The sequence below is a fragment of the Astatotilapia calliptera genome, chromosome 17 (assembly GCF_964374335.1).
Source record: "Astatotilapia calliptera chromosome 17, fAstCal68.1, whole genome shotgun sequence".
NCBI lineage: Eukaryota > Metazoa > Chordata > Actinopteri > Cichliformes > Cichlidae > Astatotilapia > Astatotilapia calliptera.
The window spans coordinates 5,640,393-5,654,625 of record NC_137438.1 but is presented as its reverse complement, the minus strand read 5'-3'; the positions used below and the strand labels follow the sequence as shown (position 1 = coordinate 5,654,625).

General features: G+C 42.1%; 1 protein-coding gene across 1 annotated transcript; it reads right to left on the bottom strand.

Annotated features, from left to right (window-relative positions):
- Positions 1–365: 365 nt before the first annotated feature.
- Positions 366–14,140, bottom strand: tm7sf3 (transmembrane 7 superfamily member 3). Its single transcript, XM_026146253.2, has 12 exons — positions 13,862–14,140; positions 11,063–11,217; positions 5,567–5,717; positions 5,096–5,216; positions 4,210–4,381; positions 3,929–4,106; positions 3,737–3,823; positions 2,825–2,905; positions 2,576–2,731; positions 2,352–2,452; positions 1,719–1,881; positions 366–1,625 (listed from the first exon to the last, which is right to left on the bottom strand). Exons 1-12 carry the CDS (start codon positions 13,935–13,937, stop codon positions 1,372–1,374), a joined length of 1,695 nt encoding a protein of 564 aa, XP_026002038.2. The 5' UTR covers positions 13,938–14,140; the 3' UTR covers positions 366–1,371.
- Positions 14,141–14,233: the final 93 nt, after the last annotated feature.

The window sequence follows — 14,233 nt, the reverse complement described above, 5'->3', positions numbered from 1 at the left end:
CCCAGATGGATGAATCTACATTCCTCTAACAATCCTTGCATGAAGCCTAAAAATGTTCTTGAGAAAATGTACTAGTTTCATCAATCCAGTATTGGGACACTATGAAATGAATGAACTATGAAATTAACTTCAGCTGTGACAAAATATATCTAATAATATATTTAACTATAATATATATCTCATTAAAACAATGAGCTAAAATGCAACAACAATGGAGAGGAATTGTCTTTACTTTTAGATACATCCCATTACTACTCTATAGAGCTTATATTGATCTTCATGAAGATGAAAGTCAGAAACATGATGGAAGAAAGAAATCATCAGAACACCTTTGTCTGGGGAACAATCAGACAAGAGATGCGTTCTTACCTCTAGGCATTTATTAAATATCAAAACACATTAAATTACAATTTACAACTGACCTTATCTTTTAAAACAGATCTGGATGCCATTTATAAAAGTCATGTGAACAGTTCTGAAATCCTAACAAACTCCTGTTGACTTATAGGCGAAAGAGTTCATCAGCTGTCTCATCAGTAGTCTTCAAGCTGAGTGTGAAGCCCTGAGAAAAGTTGTGGCACAACAGATTCACAGGAAATCAGCCAGCACCATTAAAGCGAGAGGAATTTTAAAAAAAGTGTAAAATCCAGTGTGCAAAGTACAAAAAGAGTGACAGGACTGCATGACTTCAGTCCAATCAAGATAAGCAAACAGGTTAAAACATTCATATATGGCACACATTTGGATAAATATTAAATCTTGATTTATTATTCTTTTTGTTTAAAATGTATTAAAATGTCTTTTGTGACCTGCAGGAGTCCAGTTAGAGCTTAAAGTGGCTCATGAGACTTCCATATTAAAGTTTTCCATGACAGTAGTGGTCAGGAGGTCTACACCATGTACCGAGGAAACACATATCTTCTGTTTTGTCATTTAAAAACAAACAAACAAACAAACAAAAAAACTGTGCTGATGGAAATAATCTGAGTAACTTGAGATGAGACGCCTTGCTTTGTGAACTGTTAGTGGTTTGGGACTTCAGTGCTGACGGTAAACTGAGCAGAAGCAACATGAAGCATCAAAACAAGCATCTCAGACATTCAAAAGATAATTAAGGCAACTCTTTCAGTCCCTCCTCTGTGATTGTTAAAATGTCTTAAAGTGTTTGATAAAAGTGGCGTTAGTTTTCAGAGGAAGTCGCTCCTTCCACTTGAGGTCTGTAATGTCACTTTTTACTAAGGCCCAAGTTCGATCAGCTGATCTGAGCTGGAGCCTCAGCACCTGTCCAATCAGGCTCTGGTGTCCTTGTAACTTGGCAGCCTGAGGCTCCCAAGGTCAAACGTAACCTCACCCATTGAATGTGTCCTGGGTTTACAGTAGCAGTGGTGTGTGCTCTCCCACCGGCTCAGTGCGCATGGTGAGCTGCCGCACTCGTGCCAGGAGGCGGCTGGGCAGAGAGGGGAAGTGGTGGCTCGGGTCCAGGACGTTAGTTTTACGCCGCTCGCGTTCTTGCTGCCACATGAGGTACGGGCTGGGCGGGAAGAACGGCCGGGAGCGCTCGCGGTAGAGTTGCAGTACGATGCCGCACACGCTGAGCACCACCCACACTGTGATCATGACGTAATCTGGTCAAAAGGAAACCAGAGAGTTTTAGTTGAAGTCCAGTAACTCAACTTTGCCAGCTTTGCTGAGCTCTTGACATTCACTCGTGTACTCACCGATGGTTTGAAACGGCACGTCAGTGAACACTGCACTGAAGGTGTTGTTGAGCAAGCGCTTGAGGATATTCAGGGTGATGTAAGAGAGGCTTGTGTAAATGTAGGCGTTGACAGCCAGAACCACAGCGTAAGCGCCAACGATCCCACATGTGGTGATGTTTCCCTGAAACACACACATGATTTTTACTGTTTGAGCTATGAAGGCTTGCAAAATCAATGCTGCACTCTGTGTGTTGTAATTGTGCTTTGGACCGTGCCATTTCTCCAAAAATAGTGAATTTATCTTGTGAGTACACTTGTTCGATCATTTTGGGCTGTGTAACTTAAATTATTATTATTATTGTACTTTATTGAGCCCCGTGGGGAAATTGCTCTCTGCATTTAACCCATTCACTCAGTGAAGCAGTTATATAAAACTGAAATTATTATTCTAGCCAGGCAGCAATGCAGCAAAGTGCAAAGTTGATTGAAACAGGACATGAATGATGAATGAAATAATGATGGATTAAGCACCATTAGACCCTTACAGTCTCTGGTACCTGCTGTTGACCTAAATGTCATTCTTGACATGACCACCAGGTGACGCTAAAAACCTTTAAACACCTCCAGCTTCTGAAGCGTTAAATCAGTTACCTCTCTGGGCCAACGCACGAAAAAGAGTGGAACGATGAGCGTGACGCAGCAGAACGTCACCCAGAAAACAGCGTCGGATTTCCTGAACACATCGATGTCTCCTGCAGAAAGACCACGACACACAGAAACTTATGGAACATGAAGCGTTTAACAATAAGCTGTAGCTTTTTCTCACGGTACTGAAGAGTCAACGACACACAACAAAAGCCAGATTTATTCCGTACCTAATGGAGTGAAGAGGACAACGGAGGCGAGGAGGAAGCCGAGCATCAGGCCGACCACAATCACGACCACGGCCACGACTGAACCGAAACGCCACCATATCATGACCAGGATGATCCCGCCCACCACGCCGAGCACAGCCGACAGGGTCAGACGGACTGCACAGAGAAAGACACAGACAGCAGTGAAAAGCATGAAATGCTGCACATCATGTGAAAGTACTGAAAGCCTAGAATCCCCCCCCGACTTACTGTCATAGTCCAGCTCTGTGGTCCTCGTGATGAGGATGAAGAACAAAAAGGCTGCAAAGCTGAATCCCATGCAAAACAGCTCTGTGGGGTTCAGGAGAGGTGGAAACAGGGCCCAAGAAACAAAAGTCAGAGGGAGGAGAGAGAAGAAGAACCACACATAAGATAACAGCAATTCATTCTCTTCACATTTCACACAAACATTGTTAAAGCTACTGAAATTCCAGCTCCTGGGACGTCATGAAGCCTCGTGCTCCGGAATAACAAATTCTCCTCAGACCGAGGAGACATACTGTGTCTGTCATTATCAGATTAATTAGAAGCACTGGCAGCAGGGGCCGATCACAGTGATGGGTTCAGTTTGGAACAAATGCATTTGTTCGTGACAGGCCAGGGAGACCACATGAGAGGCACGCCACTGCTAAAACCCACCGACTGAAGAGTGAAGGGCTGAGAAGATGTTGCAGCAGCTCTGTGTGCAATTGAGGCTTTTTCTTTGTTTAGTTTCTATGATGAAGTTATCTTTTTTTTTTTTTTTTAAACAGCTTCTGACCCCATAATTCTCTCTGCTGACCATGTAACGACCCGTGATGGGAGGCTCTTGTTTATAAAATAAACAACTGGCAGAGAGCTTCAGAGTCTAGAGAGGAAGCTTTAAAGGCTTAAGACTAAAGAGTGGCTGAAACCTGAAGTTTCATCAGCTACAAAGATGACGATGTGGACCGATCGATACCAATAAAGTTACTGACACAAATCAACAAAAAAATCTGACTCACGCTGGATTAGTATCCTGCATTCAGAGCTATATACTCACAAATGTCCTGACTGTAGTAGTATTAATACTACACAGACTGACCATCATGCACTGGGATACTGTAGCACCAAAGCCACACAAAACAAGAACTAACTACTCACCACATTTAAAGAACCGATGCCCAAAGAAGCAGACAAACAGCCCTGCCAAGCCAGTGATGGTGAAGAAGATTTTTGTAGATATCTTCCCTGAAAAATCATTTACAAACCGCAGTTAAAATAAATCAGTCATTTATACAGTCAGAAATCCGTGCTTCAATAGCATCGAGTTTTCGACAGAGCTCAGAAGCTCACCTAGAGTTTGGCAGCTGTCTAGAGTGGAATTGAAGCTGCAGGCGTAGGTGTGGGCGGGCACGTAAGAGGCCGAGGTGTTCAACAGCGGGTCTCTAACGATCACAGAGTAGATTATGCCCTGACCGGGGATGGAGTTGAAAACCATCGAGCTCACATCTGTCGATTCCAGCGTCATGACCTGCGGGGAGACACAGAGAGGAAAAGGCAGGAGACTTGTAAACACGCAGCTCCGGCACATTCGACTGCTAATCTTCGGCATCCGCTGCGTTCACGTTGCATACCCGTTTGCCGTTCTCCATCATGCCCTGCTTGTCGGCCACGGCCTGAAAGCCGGTGAACAGGCTGCGCTCTGACAGGTCATTCTCAGGCAGGAAGTACTGGTAGATGTCGTACTGCAGCCGCCAGCGCGTGTCGGCTCCTGTGGATTGGCTGCAGGCTGGAGGAGCTCCATCTCTGACGGACAAGAGCAACATACATTTATCTTTGGATCACCACAATTTTGTTTTCATTTTTTCAGAGTATTACATTTTTTCAAAACCTGTAGCACAGCTAAGACCTGAATCTTAGCTTAGAGGGAGTGGTCACCAGGCCGACTGATCACATGATATAATAACACATAACTCCAGTTAGACATGTCAGACAAGAAGAGTTTCTAACGCATCACTAAACCAACCTTTAGTGTTTAAAGTTAAACCACTCTAGCAACTATATCAAAACCATTTACCATGTTACATGCGTGATGCTTGAAATATAAAAAAACCAACAAAACAAAAACAAAAAAAGTGTGACACTGTCTAACAAACATATTATCTACAAGCAAATAAGATGCATGTTTTCCCCCGAAACCTTTCACATTAAAATTTGAATAGAGTCTCCACAGACCAAACAGGAAATGACTGTGTGTAAGTGAGCAAAACCATTTCAGGACAACTCTGTGGCACTGATATACAAAGCAAAGCGTGAGAAGGTGAGGCTGTGTGTGTGTGTGTGTGTGTGTGTGTGTGAGAGAGAGAGAGAGAGCACGAGATCATTTCAAAGAAAACAAACGGAGGTGGTTTGACGATAGCGCGCGGCAAATGTGATCTCTGTACAGAGCCGCTGATGCCTGTGGCTCAACAGGCTGAACAGGAAGTGAAGAAAACAGTAAGAGTCGGTGTCATGTGCTACCTCTCATATCCCAGGTTGGCAGGTGCAAAACGGATCGTGGTCTCATAGAGATTGTAGTGGATGTAGATGTTTGGGTCAATTTCCAGGTCAAACTCCATATTGCACGCTCCTGGAACTGGATCTGACACAGAACACATTCACTGTTAGACGCTGGACTGGACGTGGTGGGCCAATAGGAGGAAGGCTGAGAGTCATTCTGCTATGTCAACATGACTTATTAAAATAGGTTTCAACACCCAGTGGAGGTAAACCAAATCAGTGCGAATACAAGCTTGTGGTCGGCTCAGGTTTCCTCCAGTGACAATCACACTGTGCTGACATGGTTTGTTTTAGTTAATGTCCAAAGTTTTTGCTTTCTTCTCCTTTTACTTTCCTGTTCTGTGCTTCTCAGGCAACATTCAAAGACAGTGAAACAAGTCAGAAGAGAAGCACACTGGTGTATTTTGTACTGGAGGACAGTTCAAGTGTTACCGGTGCTGGAGTAGGAGAGGATGACCCCGGTCCCTGCCACAGTGTTGCCATCAGGAGAGGACAGGAACAAGGTGAGGGACGTTTGGTCCCGCCGGAGAGCCGACACGAGCCCCGAGTCCACCGCAGTCAGGGAGAGGCCCAGGCCCGGCATCTGATCCGAACAGAGATATCAATTAGTAAGCAGATAATATGCAGAGGCACATGCTGTGCTGTTTAGAAAACATAGAAGTGCTCCCATTCATGGTCTGACCTCATGATGGTGCTTGAGGAAAAATTCACCAAGCATTCAACTTCATGGTGGTTATAGATGAGAGACTGTGGATTACCAAAGCCATCAGGCCCTCATCTCTGAGGACCATGAAACATTTCCATGCAAACGTGGGTGAGATAGTTCTGTCTTGACCAAAATGATGTACAGTCTGATCTCAAACTAAGGTGGTGACGATCCCCTGCCAGTTTAACCTACATAAACACTTTCTCCTCTGAACGTCTCAACACACTTGGTTCTTTGTTTGGTGGATTAGTGTGAACTTGCCAGCGATTATGATTCACTGCAGACTCAGGTCCTAACAAAGTTAAACACCTTAAATGCTGGTGTCTGTCTCCAAAACAAGAGGAAAGAAAACATTACTCAACTTGTGCTATGAAAAAAAAAAGGACATACATTCCAATAATAGAGCTCCTAAGAAGAATGACAAACATTTTATTTTAAGAGTCAGATCTTTAGGCCTAGGAAGCACCGCTACAGTAAAAAAAAAACAACTTCCTTCTGCTCTGATTTCTAGTTGGTACAATGGCTCTGTTCTGTGACTTTCACACTCTTCTGTCAGAGCAGTAAGACCTCCTGTAGAAAACAGAGCAGGCATCAAAGAAAGCAGATATGAGACTGATTGAATCAGCATTAAAACATGTGTCGGGGTGGGCGTGGTCTGCAAAGCAGCTTGCAGATGTCCTGTAGTTTTAGGATAGAGCTACGTTTGTGAACAATACAACAGCTACTTCATTTGGAAATGAAAGCTGCTTGTGATTGAAGAGATTGCTGACATGAAGAAAACTCCCTTTCTCTCCTTTAACTTTGCATTAAATTGACTTCTTACTGTAAATGTTTTTTTGTTGTTAAAACGTCATTAATTTGAATTTCACTGCCTTTGAGAGCAGGACGAATCAAACACAGGCGTGTGCTACATGGTATACCACATCCTGACCTGGTGAGCGCTGCGTTCACATGAACAAGCTGGTTTAGCGTTAGAGAATATGTTGTATCAAAGCAAAAAATACATTATCGCACGGGTTAGAGCGCGACATTATACGTGCTTCAGCACTGAGCCAGCAGAGTCTAATGAAAACCGAGAGACTTTACATTATCTGTACTGTGTTTCACGTGGAAAGATTTTTGCTTGTGACAGACAACAAATGGAAAAAGCTCATACTCAGGCAATGATCTGAATTACTATTGTGTGACAGGCCTGGCGGCATAGAAGATCTGCGCCCCCATGACATGGCTCTCAGTCCCACTGCTGTATAATAACCGCATTGTATCACCATCTCTTGTGGACACAGACGCTGCTGGAGTATGTATAGATTCTCAAGACAGCACAGGCTCAACTTCAGTTGTGTCATCAGCCGCAGAGGTGGGGTCGCTTCAAACCCAACTATCACAAGTGAGTTAAAGTTTCAACACTTAAGTCACCAACAGGAAGTGGGTAAAACAGTGATATAATTAAGTGTAGGTTTGGTTTATGAAAGCATTTCCTTTAAAAATGATTAGTTTATCTGTTTTTATGCTTCTAATTGAAATAGTCAGTCACCAAAAACACTGACAGCTGATAAACAACGACAAATATAAATCAGGATCTTGTGGTTATCATGTCAAACAAGCCAGAGTTATAAAAAGGAAGAAAAAAAAGGAAACTGACAAAAGAGATAAGAATATAAAGGAAACTGATGTGCACAATCTGCATATTCACTTTTCATTAAGCTTTATCTGATGCTGTGTAAAAGCACACTTCCTGTTTTGTTCTTTCTAAATTTCTCTGTGCTTGTTTTTGGTGATTGCTGGTGATCTTTAAACTTGAGACATGTCTTAATGATAAGGCGAGTCTTCAATCACATGGATTTGTTTTTCTGGCCCTTTCCACTGTTGCCACCACCAGAAACGTAAATAAGGAAAGTTAAGCTAAACTACTTTCCATGCTCCTGTGTGCTGCATGGACCCAAACGGCGCTGTCTCCTCAGACTTCTGGGACTGACGCCAGAAGTTTTTCCCCCTGAGGAACGCCACCGTCTGCCACTCATGACCAGAGGACTGTAGATCAGCTGACTGTGGGTTCTCTCAGAGGGTCAGACGACCTCACTCACAAAGCCTCATTCATTAGCCAGATGTAGAACTAACTGCCCGTGATGCACTATGAAATATGCCTCTGAGTTTATTTCCGTTTATATTTTAGCTGTGTCATGTGACCACACTTCTGAAGGATCACCCAATTTAGATTACACATCTGATTTGCTGATGTAACAGAAAACATCCCCTCTTTAACTCTTTGTAAAATGCACTTCACACACACACAGATCGAGAAAGAACTATCACGTTTATTTCTGGGTTTGCTTATTGTGACAGTTCAGGTGGAAAGGTGGCCGGGGCTCCGAACAAGCCGAACGGAAGCGTGACGAATTGGTACAAACCGTACGGAGTGGAGAAGGCAGTTTTTTCCTTGGACTCGGCAGACAAGGGAATCTGCCAGCAGCCCTTGGTTAAATCCAGTGTCGTGAAAAAACGGGCCGTGCCCAACCAGTCCAGGAGCCCGTCGACCCGGGCATGGGATAAGCATCAAAGCGTGACACTTCAGTAGGGGTGGGTTTTAATAATCGATTCATTGATTAAAATCGATTCTGGCTTGGATAACGTGATATCGATTCATTAAAATCCTGAATCGATTTTTTTATATAAATGTATTTTGCCCAAAATTCCAGAATCTCAGGTGAAACGTCACAAAATTTTGACAACCACCAAACAGCTAAAACAGTAAATGAGAGCAGATACACGGCTTCTGCACAAAGACGTAAACACACAGCGCGGAGCCGCGGATCAGAATCAGTGAGATGTGGCCTTTCTCACCGACGGCACGGACACGGTCGGGGCTGAAAGCCGACAGCTCGCTGATTCTGATGTTTCGGCGGGTCCACGCTTTGTGTTTACGCCCTTTTTGCGCCGATTCTAAAGCTGTTAGTTTTATCTCTCTCCAAACAATATTGACTGAACCAGCAGCAAAAGAAGATCCAAACTACGCTTCACATAAACATCGTCATGAATTCCCTCTGACTTTTGCTGTTTTGCTTCCACCACAATAAAAATCACACTTCATGCACAGCTCTCTCTCTCTCTCAGTGTACTTCAAGAACAGTTTCCTGTCTATCCCCGAAATCTGTGCTTGCTTGTTACGCACAAGACTACTATTATTTACAGGCTGTCGGCCGATGTTTTTTTTCCTTTTACTTACTTCCGAAAAGAAAACCTAATTTCTGCCGTTCAATAGGCTTCTGAACAAATTTAAACTTTTTAAAATTATGCAAAATGCAAAACACTTAGCGTGTCTCTAATAAAACCGCTGTAACTTCAGAGGTAATGTTCATATGTTTATTAATGGTTTTCTTTTGTTTTTGATCTACTGCAGAATATTTTTATAAAATCCAGGCCAGGAAAATCACCTTCATGTTTTTCTGTGTTTTATCTTCAGCTACTTTGACACAAAGGCATCTGCTGTGATGCTCACACCTTTGATAAAGTCTTGCGTGTGTCAGCTTCCTTTTTATAGATACAAAAATATGTAAATGTACTGATCTGAATTATAATATTTCTGACTGTCTGAGGCAAAATTTCCCAGATTCAAATCGAATTGAATCGAATTGAATCGAATCGATTCTAGAAATCAGTGACGATACCCAGCCCTACACTTCAGTCACCTTGCGATAGTCGACACAGAACCGTATAGACCCATCCTTCTTCACCACAAGAACTATGGGGCTAACCCAGACGCTGTGCGACTCTTCTATCACTTCCATTTTCAGCATTTCAGCCAATTCCCTCTGAACAATTTGTCGTTTATGCTCAGGAAGCCTGTAGGGCCTTGAACGCACTGTCATGCCAGGCTGAGTTTCAAAATGATGATCAATGAGAAAACAATATTTTCACGGACCAGCCTTTAAGGTGTCGCGGATAAATACAACAAAATAAAATGATAAGACCAAGACAAAAACTGTGGTATTATATATAATAATAAATGCGAATTCACTGTGTGATTGTGTAACTTTATTAGCAGCGTCCTCCTGAAATGCGCCAACAAAATTGAGTGTAACATCCTCCTCTCTGCCCCTTAATGCTCTCTGGTCGTTATGGTAACGCGTAAATATTTCTTTCAAAATCAGACGCACAACTACAACACGGGAAAAGACCCAGGGAGACCGAGTTGACGATAAAAACCCTGAAAACCATAAATTTCACACCTGAGCCTGAACTCTCATGGCCCAGCACCAAATGACTCACAGCCCGGGGGTCCCCAACCCCCGGGCTGCGAGTCATTTGGTCCGTGGCCCGCAGGTTGGGGACCGCTGGCTTAAAGAAACAGTTAAACAAACATGGAAACTGTACTTTAGCTGCCTTCACTAATTGTCATGACACGTTTCTGGATTCACAAAGGCCTGAGGACAGACCAATGACAGCTCAGCCAGCTGGTTACTAAAATCACTGTAAACTTCTTGTTTGCCACTCACATCCATCTAAATGAACTAATATTTACACACTAAAATAAACAAATAACCACAATTACAATTTGTTGTATTTGTTAGTTTCAATGTTGTGTCCTAAATATATGCCAAATGTGAAGTATTAACACAATATATCTACACAGTTTTACTGAAGAATGTGGCTGAGTAAGAAATGGCAGCCTCAAAAGCTTTAAAACAATAGTGACAAAGCAAATCATATTAAATTGAATCAAATTAATATTTTTACAGCCATTTACAAAAAAACAGTTTTGATCTTGACAGCTTATCTCTGCTCGAATAGCAGCCGTGCAGGGAAATAATGGTACCCGCCATGAAGCTAAAGTTTAAACTTCAAAGTGTTCAGAAAAACATAACCATGTGACCTACGTGGCATCATCAGTGTGCTGCTGGCTTTCTGTTGAACAAGCAGGTTCATCACTGTACGGTTATTGCAATATTCAAATTTCAAATTTGTCTACTTGCCTACTGACAAAGTGATATTGGTGGCGTTGGTGCGTTTTTAATGGAGGAACAAAACAAAACAAAAAAGTTAAGCCTTTAAAAGGTGATGTCCCTGTGGGTACAGCCAACCTTTATATACAGTCTATTACTGATAACACCAGTTCTTTTTCATTTAATTAAGTAATATTTCAACAGCAGTTCTACTTGAGGGCACACTTTCACTGCTCTTTCCACCTCTTCACACCAGAGGTTAACATCTCAGCATTTCCTCACCCTTGTGTAGGAGATTGTTGCGTTTCGATGCTGCGTGTGGAACTGCAGAGTGATGAAAGCGACCTCTGATGGGATCGTGGACACCACCGCCTGCACCGTCTCATTCTGCGAGATGCTCACGTTCTGGAACCTCCCCGGCAGGAAAATCACCCGGTCTGAGCAAGAAAGGGGAAAGTGTGATTTATGTATTCTGTAAGTCAGGATTTTTGGTTCTCTTTTAGTCACATCACTCACCACCCGGCCTGCTCGCCAAATTTATCTCACTCACTCCAAAAATTAAAATAAAGTCTTCTGACACAGTGGTGGAGAGGCACAAGTTGAAAGGGATGTGATTACCACAGAGGGATCTTTAACAGTACTTAAAGAGGTTCAGATAAAATTTGACGAAAATTAAATTTAAAGTCATGTGAGCACTGATTTTTATAAGCCTAGTCCAAGAAAGTTTATGATAAATTCATCACAGTACTTGTACACAGTATTTGTTCTCCTGCTTCAGTCGGTCTAAGTTACTGTGGAAAAGAAGACTGGCTGGCAGGTTGTAGCTGGTACTAGTCAACATACAGTAAAATGCTAATCATCTGACACAGCAGCAGTTTTGACAGTAGGTGATAAGCCAAACACGCCACCTTAAACCAGATCCTAAAACCGATTAATCACACAAAAGCCTGAACGAAGGCGTGCTCTCTGTGCCGAGGCTACTATACGGAAATAATCGAGTGTACCATCTAAATTTGATACGTTGATTAAATGGCACCATAAACATCCTTCAACATCTCAGAAAGTGGAGGCTTTGTCAGAGTGATGGCTGGACCCGAACTGTAAAATGTCAGCTGCTCATTTATTATGTTTCCTGTTTTGTAAAGATCTGCATACAGAGATTCAGTTCAGAAAACAAAACAAAACAAAAAATGTATTTATAAACCGCTTGATAGACTAGACTCATAAAACATGTCTTCTTCTTCTGATCATCTGCTTACATGACTACTGGTTTTCGTTTTGTTTATGTTCTTTCTAACAGATCTGCGTTATTCCATAAAACAAAGTTCCACAATAACTGGAACCAATCAGGCAGCCTATATCTTATCAGTGTCCTCACTTAACATCAAACTACAGGCTGAAGTTTCCTTACTGGCCATTTCTGACTCATTCGCCTGATTATATATAACCCACTGCGGTCTAAGCTCCGGTGAAGACCTCTAATTCTAACCATAACTGAAGGCAATCAGAATGAGGGTTTTTTTTTTTATCATAGGCCAGTGTTGATTACACTTAACAGTTGTATTTGAAATATTAAGACAATGAAGCATAATTCAGGCACCAAGACTGACAGCTACAAATGTGGCATCATACGGCCCTTTAAAAAGAACAGATTACACTGGAAAACAACTGTTTTTTTCCCCTCTTTGAAAGGTGATGCAGATACACAGAACAGACAGTGAAATGTGAACATGATTATGCCATTTTTATATTATTGTAGGGTCTTTACCTCACAATATAAAGCGCCTTGTGGCAACTGTTGTTGTGATTTGGCGCCATATAAATAAAAGTGAATCTTGGTAATAATTAAACAAACCAAAACACTGTGTTGGTAACTGCACTTGTTTTCAGTTAGGCCACACTTCTGGTTTTGTTGCACTCACACACAGCAATCTTCCACACTTCCTTAACTATTACTGCATAGTTCCTCAGCAGGAACTGTGTGGGAAGACTTCAAACATCGAAGACTGTGTGTTATGAGGACGAGAGGCTCACAATGTGTGAGGTAACTTTTTGCAAGATTCATTAAGTTGCTGTGTGAAAATCAAAGAATGTTTTGAAGTTTTCAAAACACACACAGCTCAGGATTATCAGTGCTTTTAGATTTATCATTCCTGACAGATCCTGCTGACCTGGTCAGTGATTTTAATTTAGCGCTTTGAGGTAGGGACAACATGACTGGTTAATTTCAAAGCAGGCTACACACACTGCAAAGGTGCCTACGCACTCCTGACATGCAGAAAGAACTTCAGCCTCAGGGCAGAGTCTGGTGTAACACAAGTTCAATCACTTTGCATCGTGTTGACTGCCATCTTTGCTTTTTGCATCAGCCGAACTGCTTAACTGACAATTATTGAGCCCTTTATATGTAATCATATTTTATATATATATATATATATATATATATATATATATATATATATATATATATATATATATATATATATATTACATTTGGATAAATTGATTTAGATGCACTACTTTCAAAGTAGCACCCCCTGGATGACAGTCTTACTTCTGCAATTTATGCAGAAGCAATTTAAATTCTGATTTCCTTCTTGTGGCTCGTCTAAGGTTCTTCTTATGGTAAGACCTAGCTGCCTCTTCCACCACATCTGAGACAGATTACTGTTTACATTTCCTGTTTGCAGATAAAATATGTAAGTAAGCTACCTGGACCTGTAAATCTCGGCATACTCGTTAAGGACAGCTTTAAACGCAGAGCTTAACTCACAATAGGGTTAGGCACGACTAACATCCTGTGTACGAGCATCCCCTTATTTCAAACTTTAAACATAACCGAATTAAATTGTGTGGGATAAATAGACAGTTTTAGTCCGTTACATAGAATAACGCGTTAATTAGCTAGCTAATGCCATACAAGAGGGCAACTCTAGTGTCCTGCAGCCCAAACACAACACTACTAGTTTGAATATGATAGCTTTTTGATTATATACCATTTACATTTAAAGGTTTCTAAAACCGAAAGTCACTTTGCATCAGATTAGAAAGAAAAAAAAATCCTCTGGTAAGGCTACTCACTTTCTACCTGCGCTTCAACTTCATACACCAACTGAAGAAGCAGTAGCAGCAGCGGGAACCAAATCCACCGAGACATTTTCCGCCTCTCTATTTTGAATTCTTAACAAACCCTTTTCTATCTGCTCCTCCGTAAAATCATTGGTAATGTGGCAGCGTCCCGTGTTTGGGTTGTAAGAGTCCCTGCAAACTCGAAAGCGACATGCTTGACTGACGTGAAAGCCTGCCTGAGCCGACCTTCTCCCTCTGCCGCTCTGACTGCCTAACGAAGCCACCGCGAGATTCTCGTCCTCCGTCCCGCGATATCCCCACCTCCCTCTGGCGTCACCAACCATCAACACGATCTCGAGTGACTTCGATACATCAAATTAAATG

Bases quoted from the DNA above. Each gene is read 5' to 3' on its own strand.
- tm7sf3 (XM_026146253.2), bottom strand. From the start codon at position 13,937: ATGTCTCGGTGGATTTGGTTCCCGCTGCTGCTACTGCTTCTTCAGTTG. The intron at 2,906-3,736 runs GTGAGTAGTTAG...TGAACCCCACAG, and splicing joins GCATCGGTTCTTTAAATGTG to AGCTGTTTTGCATGGGATTC. The intron at 2,453-2,575 runs GTACGGAATAAA...GTCTTTCTGCAG, and splicing joins TGTCCTCTTCACTCCATTAG to GAGACATCGATGTGTTCAGG.